Here is a 22934-nt window from a genome sequence, read left to right on the forward strand (position 1 = left end):
CTTGCTTCTGAAAATGGATAGATTCACTGAGGAGCCTGGAAATGTGAAGAAAAATATTCACCATAGAACTTCCTGAACTAAACCGCAGAAACCTGACAGATAAGCAATGAATCAATTAATTGCATGACAAATTAAAACGAGCTCCATCATTTCCATTCTGATGATTAATATTTTATGAAGGGGGATTTTATGAAGAGAGACTTCATAATACGTTTTATTTATGGTTTTGCTAGTTTGGTGATTTTTATGTATTATTGTGTCGCAAATCTTCCAGTTCCAGTGTCTTTAATTTTGTAGTCTTTACAAAATTAAAGTTTTTTTTAATTTGAAACAGTAAATTGACATTATTATGCCATTATCAATATATTGCTTGAAGATGGTTTCAAAACAACAATATCATTTATCGCAATAATTATTGGCACAATTTATCGTTCAGTAAAATTTATTGTGACAAATTTTAATGACAAAATTTATCAAAGCAAACTTTCAATGTTGCTTTGGTAAAATGTTAAGTTTTATCAAAAGTTTATCAAAAATTTAAAGTTTTTCATAAAAATATCAAAACGTTTTTGATATTTACAAAAATACTTTCAGTTGATCAAAAATGAAAATATTTTTTGTGTAAAATATTTCCTAAAATGTTTTTTCAAATGTTTACAAAAATATCTATCTTACAAAAAATATTTTAGCAAAATATTTTAGTATTATATCAATTGCACCGCAGGGCAATTATTGGGGTAATTTATCATCTAGCAAAATTTGTGGTGACAAAATTCAATGACAAAATTTATCAAAACAAACTTTCAATTTTGTTTTAATAAAACTTTCAATTAAAATTAAGTTTTTTATTTTTATTTTAGCAAAAATTTTAATATTTTTTGTAAAAAAATATTTCCAAAAATATTTTGTAAATGTTTTTAAAAAAGGTAAATACTTTTTGTAAAAATATTATTGTATGCTATCAATTGCACGCCAACGCAGAGTAGCCACTTTGTGTATATCTCACTGTAAATATCACCATATTTATGTTTTTATTGTATACATTTCTTACACTATCTGCACTGGTCGTTTTGGCCTTAATCTCATTATAAATTATTATATTAACAATAAATTCATTCATTCACTTTCCTCCGATATATTCAAAGTTTGTTTCATAAACTCAAACTCCAGACAATATAAATACACGATTCCCTGAATGCCATCCCATAATATATTTATATAAATGTACATGAAAGCACTCCAGGAAGCAGCATAGCTTTTATCTGCTGATGTCATGAGGCAGTGATTCAGTCTGCACCCGATTCATAGAAGGTCGAGCAGAAGCTATTCCGAGTGCAGCCTGTTGATTAGAGTCCGTCTGGACAAACATGAGAGCGAAAAGCGAAGCAGCGATGTGATGCTCTCCTTCACGCAGGGCGCCGCTTCTATCACGATGCAGCCGCACAGGATGTGGCTCGTCACCTCCTGGCCTCAGTCACCAATACAGAACGCAGTCTGGGCTAAACAGGGACACATTAATCAGGCTGCGTGGGCTTTGACATGAGTCGGACCAAATAAGAACCTTTTCCCCTTTGTTCTTTTCAGATGCAGTCCATTCACGACAGTTTAGTGATTCAGAGAATAGTTTAGAAGAAAAAAAACCCACAATCACTGACGCATCACTTAGAAACCTTCCTTTGTGTGAACTGTGATTTATCTACAAGTTTCAAGCTAAATACATTTCTGTATAATTTAACAGTGAAAAATGAAGGTGAGAATGGGAATACTGTTTACCTTGTCTTGTTATGGCTGTTGATTTTTCAGTCATAAGGAGAAGCAAACAAATACACATTTTAAAGCTGTAAAGTCTCTGGGGGAAATCCTTTTAGCACCTTATGCCTGTCTGGGCAGTAGATTCACTCTGCAGACACAAACATGTCCAACAAGTCCAGCAGATTTGCACCTGGTCGCAGCTCTTCAGTCACCAATAAAGGAGATATCATTAAGCAAACATAAAGTTGGAATATTAAATGTTTCAGAAGTATTTCAGTACACAGAAAAGACTTGGTTTTTACCATCAGAGGCACCTTATTGTGTCAGAACAGTGTTTCTAATGCTGCAAAATGTAAAAGAGAGTAGAATGATGCATCCCTTATTTGTTTATTTATGTAAAGAAATGAGTGAAGTCAAATGTTCTGAATGTCTGCTGAAGTTGGTATTTTTTAAGCGTTTAGTTTCCATCATACCTGCTGTGTGTACAAGATATAGTCCAACAGGTCTAAATGAACTGTTTCTGAGGACATCAGGTAATTTTTGCCTCTTTAAGCCAATGTTACACATAGTGACTATAAACAGCAGGATCCTTTAAATGTGTAATGTGGAGATGTGGTGCATTGCAACAATTTAACATATCCCAGTGTCTACCACCTTGCCAAACTCGGATATGATGCGATTCCCAGACATGTCAAATGCAACATAAAAAATGCATCAGATTATAAAATATTACACGTAATCTTTAGAAATAAAGAAATAATATTTCCCTAATATTTTGTAGTTATATCAGGAAAACAAAAGAATCACCCTGGTTTCTCTTGGGGGTGCTGGTTGTGTATCCTTTCTGGCACCAAATTATAAAATGTTTTTAGTGAGAAATCTTTGTGATGCAAACAGCGCTGGTTTGTCATAACACAAAGCTTCCAGCTCTGCTTTTAGGTCACCTAAATATGCATAAATATGGATGGTTTTTCCTTGAATGTACTCATAAAGTTTTATTTAAATGTATCGGCACACATTGATGCTGTTTGCTCAATATCAGTATCACAGGAGCAGCTCTTATCCTGTCTTGTTTCAATTTAGGAGGGAATAAAAATGAGGTTTGCCCCTCTGGCTCCTCGAACTTCATTCCAACACACAGGTAATAATGGACTCCTTAAAGCTTCCTAACAAGGCAGGGGAAGACTACAAACGTAACGCAATTAGCCACTGCCTAAATTAGTCATGAAATTAAGCAGTAGCTGTTAACAAGAAATCTGACAAGGTGATTTATGGGAGATCAAAAACACATTTTGAGTTTAGTTTTACTGGGATGATGAATCAAAGCCCTTGTTTACAACCATCAGAGAAACGCAGCAGGCTCTGATAATGACCTGTTGCTGTGCAACATCAGTGCAAATGGACACAGAAATAAGAAGACAACTCGTTTTTATGTTCTTACTGCAAACGTTTTGATCAGCTTCCAAAATATTTTACCAGATACACTGCATCTTTTTGCACATTGAAGTCTTTCTACGTGATTTAAAATTATTTGATGAGAATTTGTAAGACTAGAAGCGGCTCTACTTCACTTCCCTGTGATGAATAAGTTCCTCATCTTGTATTCAAAGCTAAGCCCAGCTTATTTCAGCTGCTTGTATGTTGGATTTAATGTTTTTGATCTTATCGCCATCTTTAAAGCTGGACAATATGGCTGAATAATGTATCACAATATAAGTGTTTCATATCAGTCAATATTGATAATTATTGATATTTTTTTTGTTTTAAGTATCTACAGTACTGCCAAACTGGTGACATTTTATCCCCAGTTTCCTCTCAACCTGTTGTAATCATTTTTTCTTTCACTCCATACTGCTGCTTGTTTTTTTATTTTATTTTTAAGGAGTTACAACAGAATCTTAAACTGCTGCTGCGCCTAGTTGTTGCTAGGTAACCAAGAGTAAGTGAGTTGCTAGGTGACCAAAGAGAGTGAGTTAGTTGGTGCCACCAATCTTGCTTTGCTGGCTGTTAGATGTTGAGATGTTGAGTTAGAAAACTGCAGTTCCGGATCAGAGTTCAGTGAAATTACTGAATTTTCTATTAGAAGTATTTACTGATATTGATCACTGACCTATTGTGATATATATATATATATATAAAAAAAAAAATTCCCTTCTCACCCACCGCGGGTGGTTCTTATCCTCTGAGCTCGGGTCCTCTACCAGAGGCTTGGGAGCTTGAGGGTTCTGCGCAGTATCTTGGCTGTGCCAAGGACTGCACATTTCTGGACTGAGATGTCTGATGTTGTTCCTGGGATCTGTTGTAGCCATTGGTCCAGTTTGGGGGTGACTGCCCCGAGGGCCCCGATGACCACAGGCACCACTGTGGTCTTCACCTTCCAGGCCCTCTCCAGTTCCTCCCTGAGGCCCTGGTATTTCTCTAGTTTCTCGTGCTCCTTTTTCCTGATGTTGCAGTCGCTTGGTATTGCTACATCTACCACAACGGCTTTCCTCTCTTGTTTATCCACTACGACAATGTCTGGTTGGTTCGCCATTACCATTTTGTCTGTCTGGATCTGGAAGTCCCACAGGATCTTAGCTCTGGCGTTCTCCGCCACCTTTGGGGGTGTTTCCCACTTTGATCTCGGGGTTTCCAGTCCATATTCTGCACAGATGTTTCTGTACACTATGCCTGCAACTTGGTTATGTCGTTCCATGTACGCTTTCCCTGCCAGTATCTTGCACCCTGCTGTTATGTGCTGGACTGTCTCAGGGGCCTCCTTGCACAACCTACACCTTGGGTCTTGTCTGGTGTGGTAGATCTGGGCCTCTATTGCTCTGGTGTTTAGGGCCTGTTCCTGGGCGGCCAGGATGAGGGCCTCTGTGCTGTCCTTGAGTCCAGCTTTTTCCAGCCATTGGTAGGATTTACTGATATCAGCCACTTGGGTTATTTGCTGGTGGTACATCCCACCAGCAAATAACCCAAATATATATATATATATATATTTATTTTCCAGCCCTACTTGGAATTCAGACTGGTCTAATGACAGGAACTTTGCTTTCTTTGGTAAATTAAAGCTTTAACTTTCCACAGACGTTCTGTAGGTTTAGAGTCTGGACATTTCCTAAGCCTCTCCATGACTTAAACCTGATTCTGTTATTCACTAATTTCCTGTGTATTTTGGTTAATCCTAACACTGAGCGACCCATTCACAACCCAACTGGCTAAAGGAGTTTTCTTATCCAATATTTTGTTATGCACTTAAGCCCATGATCATTTATACTCCTAGCAGATTTCGTTCTAAGGAGATCCAGTCTTCTATATCAGGTGTTTTCGGAAACTCGGGCCCCGGTCAGATTAATCCCAAACTGCTCCTGGGTAGGTGTGTGCTAATCCCTCACATTTCACATTATAATCCCTTTCGACCTTGTCTGCTTTATGTTTTCCCTGGATTTTTTTAATTTGTTGATATTCTGTGTCTCCATGCTAAAACTCTTCTATTCTTGCCAAGTCAGCAAACTTAATAGCAAAGATGATAAACTAAGTAGTAAATCTCCTTTCATCCCTTTGCATGGTTATCCAAGTATAAAGTATAAAATATAAAACAGTTTATATGTCTTTAAAATGTCTTTCCAATGGCTTTTGCTGTGATGGATGTCTTTTTCTAGATCAGAGTGAGACATTAGAAAAATGTTCCAAAGAAAACACATAAATTAGATCAAACACAATCCTTAAGCTTCCCGGATTGACCTCGGTGAAGCTGAACCCTAGGGAGACATTCAACCTTTTTGAACGTGAGCATTTTAACCCAGAATGAGAAAAACATAAAAATGAAAAGTTATTTTACAGAAGGTCACTGGATTATTCCCTGGAAGACTTGAGGCTCCCATTGCTGCCAAAACGTTGCTACAAACATCTCAGAGAAGAAAACTTGCAAGTGTAGCTGAAAAAGTATTCCAAGGACCTGAATTCTTTTAAGTAAATCAACATTTCAGTGCTCAGATCAACAAAAAGGTGAGAGGATAATTCACAAACAAAGCTTAAATTTGCCAGTGGGTTGCTTTAATTAGGCAGCATGAGAAGAACGCTGACGATGCAGGATCCACTCGCTCTGTCTGAAACAGAAAGCTAATTGGTTGTGCAAAGTTAGCCCCTCTTCAATAAGCCGATTCATTATTTATTAGCTTCAGTGGAGCAGAGAAAGTTAATTTATTGTTATCATTAGAAGACTGTTTTGTAAGGGTCCGTTTGAGAGGAAGTGGAGAGACGGCAACAGGCGCTGCCAGTCTGAGTTAACGCCACGCTGCAGACAATAATGTCCGTTTTAATGGATAAAGTTTCACAAAAACAACAAACGTCATCACAAGCAAACTTTCAACACAAATAGAGCCAAGTGCACAGGAATAATATATATAATCAATTAAATGTGTACAATTAGATTCATATTTCATTGAATAAATTCCAATTCAATCCTAATTATAATACAATGCGGTTCAGTTTAGTTCATTATGCAGATGGGCAGATAGAGACTTTAAAGGGGCAGTATTATTTAAAATACATTTTTGTGAGTTTTACATCCTGTTATAATGGTGTTGCCTTGATTCTTTCATGGATGTTTGAGAAATCCTTTAATCTCCATGGCAACCATTCAGTCATGCAAAACGACTGGGTGGACTTAGCTCCGCCTTCCAAGAATTTAAATTTGGAAGTGAGAAATATTTTAAATCATATTTGATATACAGCTCTGGGGAAAAATTGAGACCATTTAAAATGATCATTTTCTCTAATTTTACTCTTTATAGTTATATTTTTGAGTAAAATGAACATTTCTCTTTTATTCTATGAACTTCTGACAACATGTCTCCGATATTCCAAGCCAAAATTTTGTATTTATTTGCAGAAAATGAGAAATAGTCAAAATAAGAAAAAAGACGCAGTACTTTCAGACGTCAAGTAATGCCAAGAAAACAAGTTCATATTCATTTAGAAACATCAGTACTAATGTTTTAACTCGGGAAGAGTTCAGAAATCAATATTTGGTTGAGTAACCATCAAGTTTTCAATATGTTCAATGGAGTGGTAGCTTAATTCTTTCCTGAGCTGCGTAACATTTTTATGACAACTGAAGTAAACATAGTTACTTGACTATGCTATAAAGTATCATTATGTGCCTGGAAAATACATATTGCTGCCCCTTTAATAAAGAAACGCATCTAAAATATAGCACCATGGAAACAAAACTTGTTTATAAATGGCTGTGGTCAACAGGAGGCGTTGTGCAGCAGGAGTCAAGGATGTCCTTTTAGAAGTGGTTAAAATTTCTCTTTTCTTTTTAAGATTTTAATGCGTCCAAAAGTTTGGAGACATTCCAGTGGACTGTCTGCAGATAACGATGTGGAAGCTCAGCCAAAGTTATGGGTTGAAATTAAAGTGAGTGAAGATTGAGCAAAACCTTGTGAATTACTTTGTGTAATTCATTCCTACATATGACCTCAAAAGTGAATTGAATTTTCACCTTAAACATAACTATTCTGTTAGAGGAATAAAGACCTTTAATGTGTCAAACATGTTGTCTTCGCCTTCTCTGTGAGGATGAAAGTTTTACCAAGGAGCGAAATGTTGCAACGATGTGCAATGCATTGTCATCTCTTACTTCAAGTTCCTTTTATCAATGAGGATGTACGCAAATGGAAGTATGAACTTTGAAGTTTCAAACTAATGCTTTGGTGACATTAGGAAGGCACCGAAGAAACATTAAGCTCTTATTGCACCTCTCCCCGGCGCTTTACGCGCCTGTTCATTGCCTTTGGGCAGCCTAATCAGCTAAATAACTTTGATTTGCAAATGTTTACTCCTCCATGGGAGCAGAGCACCATAACACTGCAGATGTCAAGTGAAGATCCCATTGTTTCTGATTAGAAAAATCATTATTTTCTACCTGTCTGCCTCTGTGCCCCGTGCACCGGCTGATTAGCAAGCCAGAGAAGAATAAGCAATGACGATAACACTAAACTCGATAGCTCTTTTATAGACAGCGGTGCTTTATGATGCTTGCACTAATTGCTGGTGTGATTAGTGAGGTGTCTGTCCCCTCCTTGGTTTCTCAGGCTGTCCTGTGAGCTGAGGGCTAGCAGGACGCCGCCGCGGAGAGACGGGGGCGTGCCGCATATTGTTACGGGAGGAACACACTGGGGCATAATTCACCTCCTGCTTTTTCTGCCCCCGTCAGCGATTTTCTGCACACTGCAATAAAACCAGATTTAGTTAGTCAAAATCAAACATTTTTTCTAATCTCCTGACAATAGTCTATTTCTAGCAGTAAAAGAGAGACAGAGAAACCTCAAATGAAAGAAGTGGGTGCATTTGTTGACTGTGGAATTAACCAAGCTTTCTTAATAAAAGGTACTAAACTCTCATATGAAATACAGCCTCTTGAACCAATAGATCTATAAAAAGACAAGCTAAAACGTTTGGGATATAAAAGTTTTATGCACAGCACATCTTTGACTTCTTAATATCTGGCTCTTAATGATTTCTGCTGTGGACAAGCAAAGTCAAAGCCGGAAAAGAGATGACCACACAGGATGAAGCCTGAGTGCAGATAAATTTTCTTGCTAGAGAACTTCCAAGAGAGCATTTGCATAGATTTGAGTCGTGTTTGCATATTTATTTGCCTGACCTTTAGCTCAGCTCCCTTAGCTGGCTTCCTTTTTATTTTGTATTGCAGAGTTCCCCAACACTAGTTTTCTGGTCTTATGTAACGTCTTTGCAGCAGAGTGCAAACGTTGACATGTCACTGAAGATGCAGTAATCTGTCAAAATTTTAAATTATTTATGGACAGAAAACAGTTTGAAGTTTTTTTTTATTCAGTCAGGAGACGGATGATGTCAAGAAACATTGACATACAGCTTTCACGTTTTAAGTTCAGCTCCAAAAATTAGAAAATTATGAAAACCATTTCTTATCATTTTGATGGTTATGGCTTAAAGATAATGAGAAATTCAGTGAAAACCAGGTAGTAACATCATTTTTTCTCTCTCCTACTATGCACTTCATGCATTTCCTCTCATTTCCATCAGTCATACAGACAGGTGACCATAAAGAACCAATCAGTGGCTATGTTACCTGTCAAGCAAACATGTCAGTAAAACCACAGAAAGAATAATGAACCTGATTGTTTGTCTATTGTTTATTGTTGTTTAATACTTCATTGTATATATTTATCAAATTTTATGGCCATTCAGTTTGCATAGTTAATTTTTTTAGTGGATGTTGCACAAAATTCAAATATATGTTGCATAACAAACATAAATTCAGTCTGTAATTCTTAAATACTTGCATCTTCTGATAACTAATTCATAATAAGACTGATGAAGTTTGCTATTGGTACAATTTACCAAAAATAACATACATTAGTGTCTCAGTAAATTAGTATATTCCCTCGTATCAACAAAAATAAAGGATATTTTAAACAAATGTCAGGATTCTGAAAAGTATGTTCATTTCTACTCACTTGCTCATCTAAAAAATGACTCCATTTTGATTTTGTTCATGTAGGCCTTGATATTCCCACATTCCTCATTTTTCCAAGGAGATGTGAAAGTTTCTCATCCTTAACATGCCAGGGAGTGATGATAGTGTCGTCACGAGCTCAGCTGGATGCTGGTGAACGAGCTGAAATGAAGCAAGCAGGCAGCAGCTGCAACACTGACGTGAAGTGAAGATCTTTGCAGCTTAAATAGACCGTCCATATTGGGATGCTAGCAATTTGGGCTAGCACACCCAGCTAGAGCTGCTTCACTGAAATTTCTCATTGCCTTATTTAACGTACATTAAAGACCTTCTGGCCATTGTGTCTAATTTTAGGGCAGCAAATAGTGAAACTCGTCTTGAATCCAAACCAATAATCGAAGCGTTGGGCACCATTGAGATCAGAGGGTGACTTTAATGTAGAGGAGAATTGTTTCAGATCATACAAAATATGCAGTAGCTCAAATAATCACTCACTACAGGCAAGCAAGATGGAGTAGCTTCTCTTTATGCAGAGCAGGTTCATGCCTGAAGCATTCATGCTGAAGTAGACCACACTAGACAAAACAAAAAGCACAAGAAGATCTGAACACCTGGCAAATTTCTACAAGAATGCTTGAAGGCGTGTGTATGAAAATGACCAACGCCCTCATAGAGCTCTTCAGCAGAGGAAAGCGTGAAGTGCTTTACATTCCTGGTTGATTACTGCGTTTACTTTAGATTTAATAAAATACTCTGGACTAACACAGCACGTGACTTTACTCCACAAATCGTTGTTAGCTGTGGAAACTTCAGAAAAGACCTTCAACAGCTTTGATTCTGAGTTTTTATGCTTTCCCCCAAACTCTCTGGAATGTTACTTTTCATATAAATGGCAAGATTTCTTTTCATGTATAATGAATCTCACTTAGACCATAAATTCAATGGTTAATAAAGCCATACATGTTAGTCACAGGAAATTAGTTTGTTTGCTTAGAAAGTTTTGTTCCTTTGGGAAGTTGTGTGCAACTCTGATCCGGACCAAGAACGCGAACTCTGATCTGCCTACAAACCTAATGCTGCGTTCACACCGAAGGCGATTTGAGCGTCAGGAGTGTTTGGTTTCTATTCAAGGTCTATGTGGTTGTGCATCGAGAGCGTGGCGCTTCTAGTGCTGTGTGATTGAAGCGTACATCTGATGCTGGAGTTATAAAGTCTGAACTTTTGCCGCTCTAGGAGGAGTGTCAACCAATCAGAGACGTGACATAGTGGCCTGTAGTCGATGTCGTGCCAGGAGATGCAGGCACCAATGCGGGATAGCAGTTCGGTTGAGACAAAAACGGTGCTCATAACGACCGTCGTCTGCGCCCAGCTGGCTTGTGAAACTGACAGCACCTCTGAATTATCTCATAAATTCAATCCAACAGCAACATTCTATTGATTTCAGTAAATAAAACCTAGATAATGGCTAGAAATGGCTTGTGGTCTTTTATCAAAGCCAGAAGAGAAATTCTACAACCGCTAAAATCTGCTGCTATTTTTGACATAAAAACCTTTTTCTTCAGAGGTTTTCATGTCATTTCTGTCAGTAGTTCTTGGTGCAGCGCCAGGTGAACAGGTTCTCCAAAGGTTTTAGATTGTTTGACACAATGCAGTGTGAAAGAGAACTGCAGCAGGTGAAAATGCAGCAAATGCTGCAATTTTGGTCCCTAGTCGAACCAAGTCTACTGGACTATCAGGTGTAGCAATCTAGTCAACAGTCTTAATCTAAGTTTAAGTTTGATTTCTAAGTATCTTCATCTTGTTCTGTGGAGAAACTCAAATTTTTCACTCTCTGTGTCCTACATGCCTCCCCATTTGCCTCCTGGCAGGGTTAGCGTTGAGCAGCGATCCTAGTTTTCCTCTCCATCGCTCTGTCTCCTTCTCCCGGCTTCGTGTGTCAGTTGATTCGGCCCGGAGGCGGGCAGCCAGCCATGTCCATCAGCTCCTTCCATCAAGCGCTACACCGGGTGGCAGGGAGAGGATGACGGGCAGCAGAGACGCAGCAGATGTTTTGCAGGAGCTGATATGTGTTCGCGTCCATGAGGGATGTCATTATGCGGTGGACGGAGGAACGTGTAGCTGATTAGTGCCTTATTAATTCAAGGACACAGGCTCGCAGGAACACACGCTGCCGCCTCTCTGGCATGTGGCGCTGATGGTTTGCCAGTCGCAGACAACATGAGTGTCTTAGACAGATAACCTCTCTTCCTAATTAACTGCCTCTCTGTTCCTCAACTCAGCTCCGTTTGATACTCCATAAAGCTCTGAAATGAAAGCAGTCTTTTGCCGTTTTAAGGGCTGGCTTCCTGTTTGTGCCCAAAGGGGAGAATTTACAGGTACAGAAGGTTTGTGGATTCATCTCCCATGGAGCCTGTGTTGTGTTGTGGTAAGTAAATAAAGCAGCAACTACCTGAGGGCATGTGAGGGTTGTGGGAATTGAGGGTCTGGGACAGCACAGTGAACCGAGGACAATGGCTAAACTGGTGATGTTAGAATCTCGCCTGTGCTCCTGTTTTTCTCCTTTTCCCCCCAATTCCCTTCTGTACAACGAGCCTCAGCACGTGATGTTTTCTCCCCATTACACATTGACCTTGTCTTACTCTCTTATTTGTTCCTGTTTTCTTTTATTCTTCTTCCACTACTTTTAATCGCGTGTTTGTTTGATGCAATAAACTTTGGCAATGTGTGCATTTGCCGCTGTGTTTGGTGGTAGGAGCCAGAAATAGGCTCAAAGTTATGAGAGCAATAAAGAAAACACGGGCAGCGGTGAGGAGGCTAATGGACCTCAGGATGGTTTTAGTCAAACCAAATATCAGTGGTACGCTGTTCCTGTGAGGGAAAAGGCAGCTATGATCTGGAAAATGGGAATCTAGAGCTGTCTCTCATTTTGTACTATTTATTTCTTTATCTTTGTATATTATGTATATACACATAACCTGCATCTTAACTCGAGTTGAGCAAATCTCAATCTCGTAATCTGTTGATGACAATGACAACTAAATCTTATCTTATCTTGATTGCAAGAACAAATGCTAAAACTAGTGGTAGGACTTGATTTAAATTTTTATTTGAGTTCATTGCAGGCTCTGTGATTAATTAATAATCTTATTTCAATTAAAAATAAGAAACATGTTCAATTCAAAAACCATTGTTGTTGCTAAATTATTGATTAAATAGACAAATGAGCCCAACAACAAACATACTTACAGTTTTTAATCCACTATTTAGGTTATTCAACCATCAGGTTGGTGCAAAGTGCTTTTATACCCGTTCAGGTTTCAGGAATCCCTGATAATTCATGGAACGTCTTTGAAAAAATACTTCTTTAGAAAACTAAATGCTGATGTTTAGCACTGAGATGCTATTTTAGGCTAGCTCTTTTTAGCACACTCCAACACAATAATCTTTTCCAGCGTCCAATCAGATCGTTTTTTGAGGCAAAAATTTAAATTAAATGACTTTTTCAATACACCTTTAAGGTTTTTGACACCCTGTGTTATGTCATCTAATTTTAATTTTAGCTTTTGCTTTTTTCTACCATCTTCTCCAGTTAAGAAAACGGATATCAATCCAACATACTCTAGCAATTACTTTGTGATAATGTCACAAAGCATATACATCTTGCCTTCAAGCAGTTTGTTTCCAAACAATTATTGGCCATTTGTGGCAAGTCTGAGTTTTAGCTTCAGTTTTCTGTTCTTGTCCAGCAGGAAACAAACCCGGTTTGGTTTTCTGCTGCTGTAGCCCAGCTACTACAAGGTTCAACCTAAGGTTGCAATCACTGATATGCCCCCTACCTTGGTTGTAACATTTGAATTTCTGTTTGCTTTTTATCATCTCAAATGAGTTTGACAATTCTCTTCTGGCCTCTGATATGAAAAATTAACGGTTTTGCGTGAGAAACGCAGACCAGCGCATCATCACCCACATCGCAAAGTCACTTCAATTCCCTTCCTTTGCTTTTCTGATTGAATAGTTTGAACTTCGGTTAGTCATCTTCACTGAGCCTGTCTGACTCACTAATTTATTAATTTAACAAGCGGCGGCTCAGTTGTGCAGAAAATACACAAATTTCTTTTCTTTTTTAAATGGGTTTCACCATCATGCTAGCAGGGTCAGCCTGGACAGTCTGAGATAGATTTGTAATGATCCTCTGCTTTCTTTAACCACATGTTACAATATATATGAACACAGCCCAGTGTAAGGTCAGAAAGCCGAATAAAAGTGAAACCAAAAACAAACAATGCGCCACACCTTGACCTGCACAGCATTGTCAGGTTTTTCTCTGATGACTCTATATGCAGGTTTGTTGGCAAAATGCTAAGAAAAATGTAGAAGTGAGAAGAGAGGTTTGGTGGAAGATGTGATTGGTTGTAAAACCACAATCCTCTGACTGAATGGCTGGTTAAATTAAAGGTTTCCACTTCACATCTTCCTTTTTCTTGAAAAAATGTTGTTCTTTGATTAGACAACTAAAATAAAATATTTATTCATGCTTGTCTTAGGGCTTTATGCAGTGTCAGGTTAATTACATATTTATATTTTCTGTTGCAGTGACGTACAGTGGAGTATTAGGCTCACACTAACAAAAAACAAAATTAAAGTTATGGGAATAAAGTGATAAAATTACAAGAATAAAGTAAAGGTATGATGAGAATAAAGTCGTATGAGAATAATTTGAAATAATACAGGAATAACGTTGTAGTATTACCGTAATTCTCAAAATATTATGACTTTATTCTCGTCATACTATTACAAGAATAAAGTTGTACAAGAATATACTCAACATATTATGAGGATAAAGTCATGACATGAGAACAAAGTTATATGTTGAAAACAAAGTAATATAAAAATAATTCTTAAACTTTATTATTAAACTTTATTTCGTTTTTATGCTCATAATATGACGTACCATATTTATTGTAAGGTAAGTATAAGAAATATACTCTATATTGTAATATTCTCAATATTACAATTTTAATTTCAAATGACTTTTTTGTGGAATATGATAACTCTATACCTTTTTTTTTTATCTTTTATATGGGAAGGTTAAGCATTACAGAAAATAAATTGAATGTTTTTATTGCCAGAATTGTATAACTTTCCTCTCTTGCATTTTCTTAGCGTCGCTGTGATACGCCGTCGTACTGATGAAAGAATTGTAGTGCAGTTTCCAAATATAAACGGTGCAATTTCAACCAAACTCCCATCTGGAAAAAGATTTAAACAGGTCTGATATGAGCAAAGTTTCCTGCCGAGCGCTCGACTCTCCCTGCAGCACGACCAACCTGTCATTTGCATTAAAAATAACAAAGCTCTATGGAGGGAGACGTGCCTTCTGGTGGTTTTTCCTTCTCCTCCCCGTCTGCGAGTTTCCCTCAGTTAACTCTGCCTTTGGCTGGCAGTGGGAGCTGACAAGCTCTGGTGTCGGGTCCAGTTTAGCACTTGAAGGCAGTGCGTGTCACAATCACAGGCCTCTTTCTCTCCCTCTGTCTCTGCAGGCTGCTTCACTCCCAAGGTGAGTCATGCCTCGTCACCACTCCTATAGAGACATAAGCCTTCACATTGTGCTGGTGGACGGCCGGCACCTAATAGCCCTGCCGTGATTTGTCAGGGAAAATACTCATCTGCTGAAGAGAGCAATCACTTAGAGCAAGGTTAAAGTGTTTATGTGTTGGAGGAGAGTGGGCTTCTAAATCCACGCAGCCTCGGCATGTCTCGGTGTTTGTGCAGCCAGGGTTCAAGTAGACCCGAAGTGATATTGGCAGTTTGAAATCGAGGTAAAGTTCCTACGGAAATAAAGGGAGAAGTTAAAAATGATGTTTGGAAATGTGGTTGTTTTATTTTTTTTCTGTGTGGTGTGTCGGTTCAACTGTTGGTTGTTTGATTCTGTCCTAAATGTTCAGATCAGATGTTTATTCATATTGACCCCCATCCATTTTCTTTACACCCTTATCCCACTGGGGTCCGGAGGAGTGCTGGTGCCTCTCTCCAGCTGTCAACGGGCGAGAGGCGGGGTCACCCTGGACAGGTCACCAGTCCATTTTGCCAGTTTATTCATGGCTTCGAGTCGAGCTAATATATCTGAACGTAACACACCTGGCTGGGGCTCATAGACGGCTGTATTTACAAAAGTTGGAAATGGCTAGATTAGAAACCGACCCGTACCGCCACCCTGCTGACGTGTTGATCAAATTACCGTCTTTGCCTGAATTCAAACCACATGATTTATGTCACTGTCATAAACAACGTTTCCCTGCACACCGGAGCAGAGGGCCGACAGTCGCTATGATTGACAGCTGCTATCCGTCGCCGCCATAACCTCCCTTATCAAAAGTTATAAAATACAAAGACAAGTTTGGTTTCTATCCTTGTCTGTTTGAGCAGCTGACCACGCAGCACCCTGACCATTTTGAAATCTACTAAATAGAAGCGATATTACCCTACCACGTGTGTTTTTTGACAGCTTTTACAGGAGCACATTGGTTGTTTTGGCGTCTGTCATGGCGGATGATGAGAATTAACCGTTTTCCATGCTGAGTTCTTGATGTATGAGGCTAAAGAAGAGTCAGTGAGCTGATTTTATGAATTCCATTTATTATACCAAAATACAGCTGGTCCATTCTGACATGCTACCTTTAAGAGCTAACAGTCAAAATGGCGACAAGCAGCAGTTGGTAACTTCTTTTGTTAGCCTCTGTCCAAGCTACGCCCCAAAGAGGGCGTTCCCTAGTGTGTAATTTCTTTGACTAGGCCATTCTAAAACATGAATATGATCAAAACCATCCCATTTAGACTATAAAAACACCAAATCTTACCCAGTATTTTTAGTCGAGCTTCTAGTGCAAATATTTTAGTACACTTGAAATAAAAGAAAATTGACTTACAAGCAAGTTTTCAGCAAGAGCTTGATTTAAGTCAAGAATGATTAAATATTGATAATGTACAGATTATTTCACTTATTAGATGGGGAATATATCTTGAAAAGTTACTTGTACGTCAGTTTTGTGTTATTTCTAGTGTACTAAGACATTTGCACCAGAAACTAACAGAAACACTGGGTGAGATTTGGTTGTGTTTGCAGCTGTATGTTTATGGTAGCTACAACACACTAATGCTGTCTAACAGATTTTCTGCAAGGGTTGTCCTGTACCTTTCTCCATTTATCCTCCAGAAAACTCCAACCAATTTTCTTTCCCTAGCTAAAGAAAACCAGCCTCAGCATGATGCTGCCACCACCACCTTTCACAGTGGGTGTAGTCTGTTCAGTGTCGCATATAGTCTCCGACCTTTCTGGTTTAGTTGGATGGTCGTGTTTTGGTGTAAATGCACAACACAGTTTTTAGCTTTTATTTAAGAAGCTAAAAGGAAAGCAGTGCAATATTCTACTTTTATTTCATAATTATGCTCTACTTTCTGCAGGTGTTGCAGTGTTTTAAGTTCCAAAACCAAAAATTTCTGTAAAGGCCGTGGGCAGGTGGTTTGGTTTTTGCACACGCTTCCAACGTGATTGTTTGGGGATAAAAAAACAAACTTTAATATTGAACCCTATGGATTAGGAATGGGGTGTCACTAAAGCTCATATGTGGTTAAAGGCAGGTGAGCGAATACTTTTGGTATAGAACTTACTATTTACAAGAAGTCAACATAAATGGACACAACAGTTATGCAAAGTGTCAATGAAATGTATTAAAATCTTTGCTGCAAAGCACAATAAAGACACGTTTAGGAATTATTGCACATTTCTGATCAAGCCGGTGACACAGTGTTTGCTTGTCCTGTCTCTAGAACGAGTTCCTGACAGCGACGACTGAAAAGGACATCTTTGACCATCTGGGCCTGGAGTACATCGAGCCTTGGCAGAGGAATGCATAGGCCTCCGCTTCTCCCTAGATGGATGGTACCCTGTGCGCACATCAATGATCACCCCATCTGCTTGCTGCTCTCAGGCCTCTCCCGTGATTTACTTTCAAACGGCTTCTGATTCCCGTGTCTCCTTTGTGTTGTTGTTGCTGTTGTCGCCTGAATTACACGCTGATGCATGATTCATAATTCATAATTCGCCCTTGTTCGCTATTGTCTGACAGAGAATAAAAATTCTCCCATACCATTCACGGCCTGCTTGTGTCTAAGTGTTGTAATCATGGGCAGGACAAAGAGGCAAATCAGCCGCCGTAGGAAATCGCCTGCAGTGCCTGAGAAGAGGCAGGAGAGAGGGAGCAGTAACAGGGTTGACCAGTCAGAGAAGAAAAGGGTGAGGGAGAAAACAGGAAACGAGGAGAGAGGCGAGGGGGAGGGGAGCTTTTTTGTCAAGCAAAATGTTGTAATCACCCTCCTCCTGGCAGGAAAGTGCTCAGTGTGAAGCTGAGCCAGGTCTCCGGGGGAATGGAGAGGCGGGTAATGAGCATCAGATAGAGGAGTGCTTCGCGTCGCATTTAGCTTCCATTTAAGCTTTCGTCCACTGGAGATCATTTAGCTGACATTCCCCGATCCGAAGACCCGTAGTCTCAGCTCATTGTTCCACAATGAATCCTTTTCCCCGGATAGTCGGCTGAATTGGAGGTAATCAGCTGCACTGGGAAATCAGGAAGAATTCAGATGGAAGTTAGATGAGTCCACTGAACACATGCATGGATCCTGGCACAGCGGATTCATTATCCCACTGCTTTCACTGATCCTGCTACATGCATCGTGATTGTATTTATGAATTTTGTCCTTCTTTATCAGGATTCACTGATGAATAAAGTTGATCCATCCTAACCAGACACGTCAGCAATGACACCGCTGGAAAAACACAACATTTTACAGAGTTTCACTATAAAAACACCAAAATCTTACCAGGTATTTTTGGTCTAGTATCTAGTGCAGGAATCTTAGTTTTGTCTTATTTCAAGTTTAGTATCTTACAACTAACTTTTTACTAAGACACAGGAGTTTGTTGTAAGTAAATAATTCCTTAATATTGCTGATTAAGTACTTCTTCCATTGGTAGCTTATTTAACTTATAACAAGACATTTTCCCATGTCTGCCAGTAGAACTTTTCATCAATATTAAGGAATTATTTACTTAAAACAAGCATCGATATCTTGCTGCAAAGTTACTTAGTAAGTTAGTTTTGTCTTATTTCAAGTGATCTAAGATATTTGCACTAGAAACTAGACCAAAAATGCTTGATAAAATTTGTTGCATAACACAACATATCTTGAAATAAGACAGAACTCATTTAAAAATACATTTTCAGTGAGCAAATAGCTTTGATTTAATGTTTAATATGGAAAAAAAGTTCTAGTTTCAAAGGGAGATTTTTTCACTCATAACAAAACATTTTCTACATGTTATACGTAAAATATTCCCCCTAGAAAAACTAGTATATTTTTAATCAGTATTAAGGAATATGGTTGAAAAATAGCAGTATTCAGCTTTTATGCACCACGAATCTGGAACAAACGTCCAGAGAACCTCAGAACTGCTGAAACACTGAGTTTCTTTAAATCAAGGCTAAAAACCAAACTGTTAGTTACTTTTGGGTCATAATAAATGAAACATTAACCAGCATATTTGATGTGTGTCGTTGGTTTTAGTCCTTGGCAAAATGTAATGTCTGTTATTTGTTTTCACAACTGGTGACTGCATGATGCATTTATGATGAAAGCAAAACAATTTTCTTGTTGACTTAAATTGCGTTTTCAAGTCAGCAGGCAGACTTGAATTTTCAAGTTAAACCACCTTCAAGTGTTTCACAGTGTTGTCAAGAAAATCCGAGCTCATCCCACTTCCCCATGCTGGAGATTTTAGTTTAACAGTAATAATAAATAAAGTTATCTTTAAAATGAATCACTCAAGTGATATCTAGGCCCAACAGTAGACTTAAGTGTCAATAAAATAAATCTGGTTGTGTGTGTTGTTTTTGTCTCATGCAAACTTTGCTTTAATTCTACTTTTCTCTATTTAATCATAAGAAATCATAGTCAGTCAGAGAGAGTCATTAAACAGGAAAAGCAGGTTTCCTGGAAAAAGAGGAAGTAAGTTCCAGCCTGCAGATTTATAAAAAATAGCTGAGACTATTTCTTATTTTAAATCATGAAAGTTTTAAAGAATGAAATCTAAAACATTTTGGGTAATTTGATAAGATTCAAAGTAAAATACTTATATTAATATTGGTTTACTTGTAATAATACTTACACTTATATTTGTGGGAACACTTACAAGGAAAACAAGTAACTGTAACTTTAGTAGTAAATAATTAGAATCATGTATTATTCTTTTGGTTTCTTTTCAGAAAAACATCTGTAATAACTCACATTAGGATTATAATAAGGATAATTAATAAGTTATGGTTATAAAATCATAAATGAATGATAAATCAGAGAAGCTGAAGAAAATAAATGTGATATAAGTTATGGTTATAAAATTATAAATGAATGCTAGATCAGAGAAGCTAAAGAAAATAAATGTGATATAAATGTGATTTTGACATTGAACTTGAAATGGTGTAAAAGGTGTAACTGCAATTAAACATCACTGATATGTTGGAGGTAGAGAGTAGGTGAAAGGTGAAAGGCAAGGAACTAACAGGAGAGCAGAGATGATCAACGCCTTATTTAGAGAGTAGGTGAAAGGTTGTGCAGGCAATGGACATAGGAGGTTGAGCAACCCTGAGACATTAGCACAGACATCAGGAAATGTCTGTAAGACAGTGATGGATATGAGATCATCTGTCTAAGCAGACAGCCAATGAAAACGCACCGAAAGGGTGGATAAACCCTATATAAGGTGGGTGCAAAAGAGGAACTTTTTGTTGGATCCTCCGGGCAGCTTCGAGCCAAGAGATGGACAAAGAACTCTGCAGCTGAAGAAGAGCCGGAGCCACAGAGCCGAAGACTGTCCGGCCATGGGGACCAACCCGTCTGGCCCACAACCTGTGGCTTCGAATCGCACTTCTCTCATCGGCTGGGTTCAGACCCCAAAGACAAAGATGAAGACAAAGGCAAAGACAAAGAAGAAGAACTGGTGCCTTCCTTCCTGCCAGCACCAAGTCCTGTGTGACCTCACCATCCATGCGGAGAAGAAGCTCATCAGACCTACAGAGATTCCTGCCTTCGCTGATCAACGTCTTCCTCCTGCTGCAACACCTTCTTCATCATCAGACCTGCGGAGATCCTGGCCTTCATCGATCGGCGTCTTCCTCCTGCTGCAACACCTTCTTCATCATCAGACCTGCGGAGATCCTGGCCTTCATCGATCGGCGTCTTCCTCCTGCTGCAACACCTTCTTCATCATCAGACCTGCGGAGATCCTGGCCTTCATCGATCGGCGTCTTCCTCCTGCTGCAACACCTTCTTCATCATCAGACCTGCGGAGATCCTGGCCTTCATCGATCGGCGTCTTCCTCCTGCTGCAACACCTTCTTCATCATCAGACCTGCGGAGATCCTGGCCTTCATCGATCGGCGTCTTCCTCCTGCTGCAACACCTTCTTCATCATCAGACCTGCGGAGATCCTGGCCTTCATCGATCGGCGTCTTCCTCCTGCTGCAGCACCTTCTTCGTCGTCGTGCCAGGTCTGGGGTTCGAGGCGCCAGGCTCCGTCCGTCTCTCTCAAAGGTTCCCTTTTTTAGTTCTCAGTCAGCAGTAGGGAAAGATAGACTAGATGACTGATTTTACTTATTTGATTATTTCTGCTACTGAATTAAGCTGTACTGACCCTTGCAAAAATGCCTTACTAATAAAATATTTAGCATAAAGAAAATCTAAAAGATGTTGTGGACATTCAGTTAATGAGTCACCTTAAAGTTCTTTGATGGTTGTAAAATAGCTGTGATGTTTGATTCTGGAGAGGAAAAAGTTTAAAATGTTTTTAAGTTGCTGGTAGCCCAAATTTAAAACGTCATCCTTGGGACTCGCCCGAGTCACTAAAACCTACCTGGTTCAATAACAAATGCAAGTTGTAAAATAAGAGAACGAGCGACCGTTAACAGGTGTGCTCTGTGAAACTAGTTGGCTGTAGGCTGCTCAGTCTGGCTAATTCACAGAGGGAAGAAGGGTGAGACACCTGGATGTAGGCCGTTAAAAATCAGGTGAATCGTTTCTCGAAACCAGCTTAAACAGAGTTTACTTCAGTTCTGGACAGGGTAAATCCCGGCAGATTTAGGAAACTCAATTAACCCGTTAGATGGAGAGCTGGTAGCACATCTCCCCTCTCAGAAGAGGAAGTACGAGAGTGAGAGAGTAGAGACAGGAAGGAGGGGGGGGGGTGTTGCGCAACAACAAGTGGCGCCCAACGTGGGGCCCAGACTAACAGAGTAGGAGGGCCCTATGCCAAGTCAGTAAAAACAGATGTGAGGATCTGAATAGCTCACTTGGTTTGTTAACTCTTAAGGAATAGAGTTAATGGTGACTGATATGGCCGTCAGTCACAACCCTTGCAGTAACTGTATGGCATACAGGTGAGGGAAAGCTTCTACTGAGGATAGATGACCGGATCCAGACAGTGAAGCTAGTAGCCAACATAGTCTAGACCCATCCCTGCTCGAGAGCGCAAAGAGAGGCTTTGGGGGATAGACAACTCGAACCGACAGAGAGACGGAGTGATGGATGATCACTTCGAGGAGGAAAATCTGGGGAAGAAACCGGAGGAAGCCGGCCGCCCAGATCGTTTGGAGAAAGAGGAGACCTCAACAGAACTGCATCAGTTTCTGCACAGCTACTGTGACTCAGACCTGAAGCAAGTGGGGAAGTTGGTTCCAAGAATGAGGAACTGAAACATCAACCCCTGACAAAGAAAAGTTGGCTCACTCTTGCTGGAGTGGATCGTGATGTAATGCTGACAAGAAAAGAAAAGACCAGCCTGCAAGCATGCACAAGAAACACAGAAAAGTATCATCAGCTGACGATGGATGAGGAAGCACACCGCGTCCTCCACTGCAGCCATCGAGAAGACATCCGGCAACAGAGGAACAAACACCAGCAGCTGACATCATCACACAGACGCAGACATGGTTAAAGACATCCTGCTGGACCCGGAGCTTGAAATTGGGCCAGCACAACCCACCAGTAAGAAACCACCGCAAGCGACATCTGAGAAGCCAGGACAACTGGAAGGGGCAATCTACACCGATGGATCCAGAAAGGGGTCCGACCAGTCGGCATACTGGGGATTTATTCTGAAGCAAGATGGCAAAGAGAGATGCCGTCAGAAAGGAAAAGCTCCCGGTAGTGCTCAAGCCGGAGAAGTAACGGCAGTACTGGAAGGATTGCTGGAGCTGGTGAAAAGGAAAATCAAGAGTGCCAGGTTAGTAACTGACAGTTACTACTGTGCTCAGGCCCTTAGAGAGGACTTGGCCATTTGGGAAGAAAATGGTTTCGAGACTGCAAAGGGCAAGCCCGTGGCACACAAAGATTTGTGGAAGAAGAAAGCAGAACTGAGGCTCCGCCCGAAACTTGAGGTGCAGCGACAAGGCGCACACCTGAGAAGAAGCCCTATGGAGGGGCAAAGATGACGACCTTTCGTGCCACTAAGAAAGGTTGTCTCTGCCGGTGTCGAGGTGGGACAGAACACCTAAGGACAGGTGGTCCTAGAGTAGCACGGGGACCAGGTAGTACGGTGCGTGCATAAGGCCCTCGAATATGCAGGCGTGCTACACCCCCGTGA

The 22934-nt window shown here is 39.7% G+C and overlaps 1 protein-coding gene across 1 annotated transcript in view; it reads left to right on the top strand.

Moving 5' to 3' along the window:
* The window catches only part of dntt (DNA nucleotidylexotransferase), a 93674-nt gene extending 76303 nt beyond the window's left edge, over positions 1–17371 (top strand). Inside the window, exon 11 of the mRNA XM_023327243.1 lies at positions 17072–17371. Within this exon, the coding sequence (XP_023183011.1) occupies positions 17072–17158 (87 nt within the window). The 3' untranslated portion in view covers positions 17159–17371. The remainder of the gene's footprint in view (positions 1–17071) is intronic.
* Positions 17372–22934: the final 5563 nt, after the last annotated feature.

Source organism: Xiphophorus maculatus, chromosome 22 (assembly GCF_002775205.1).
Source record: "Xiphophorus maculatus strain JP 163 A chromosome 22, X_maculatus-5.0-male, whole genome shotgun sequence".
NCBI classification, from domain to species: Eukaryota; Metazoa; Chordata; class Actinopteri; order Cyprinodontiformes; family Poeciliidae; genus Xiphophorus; species Xiphophorus maculatus.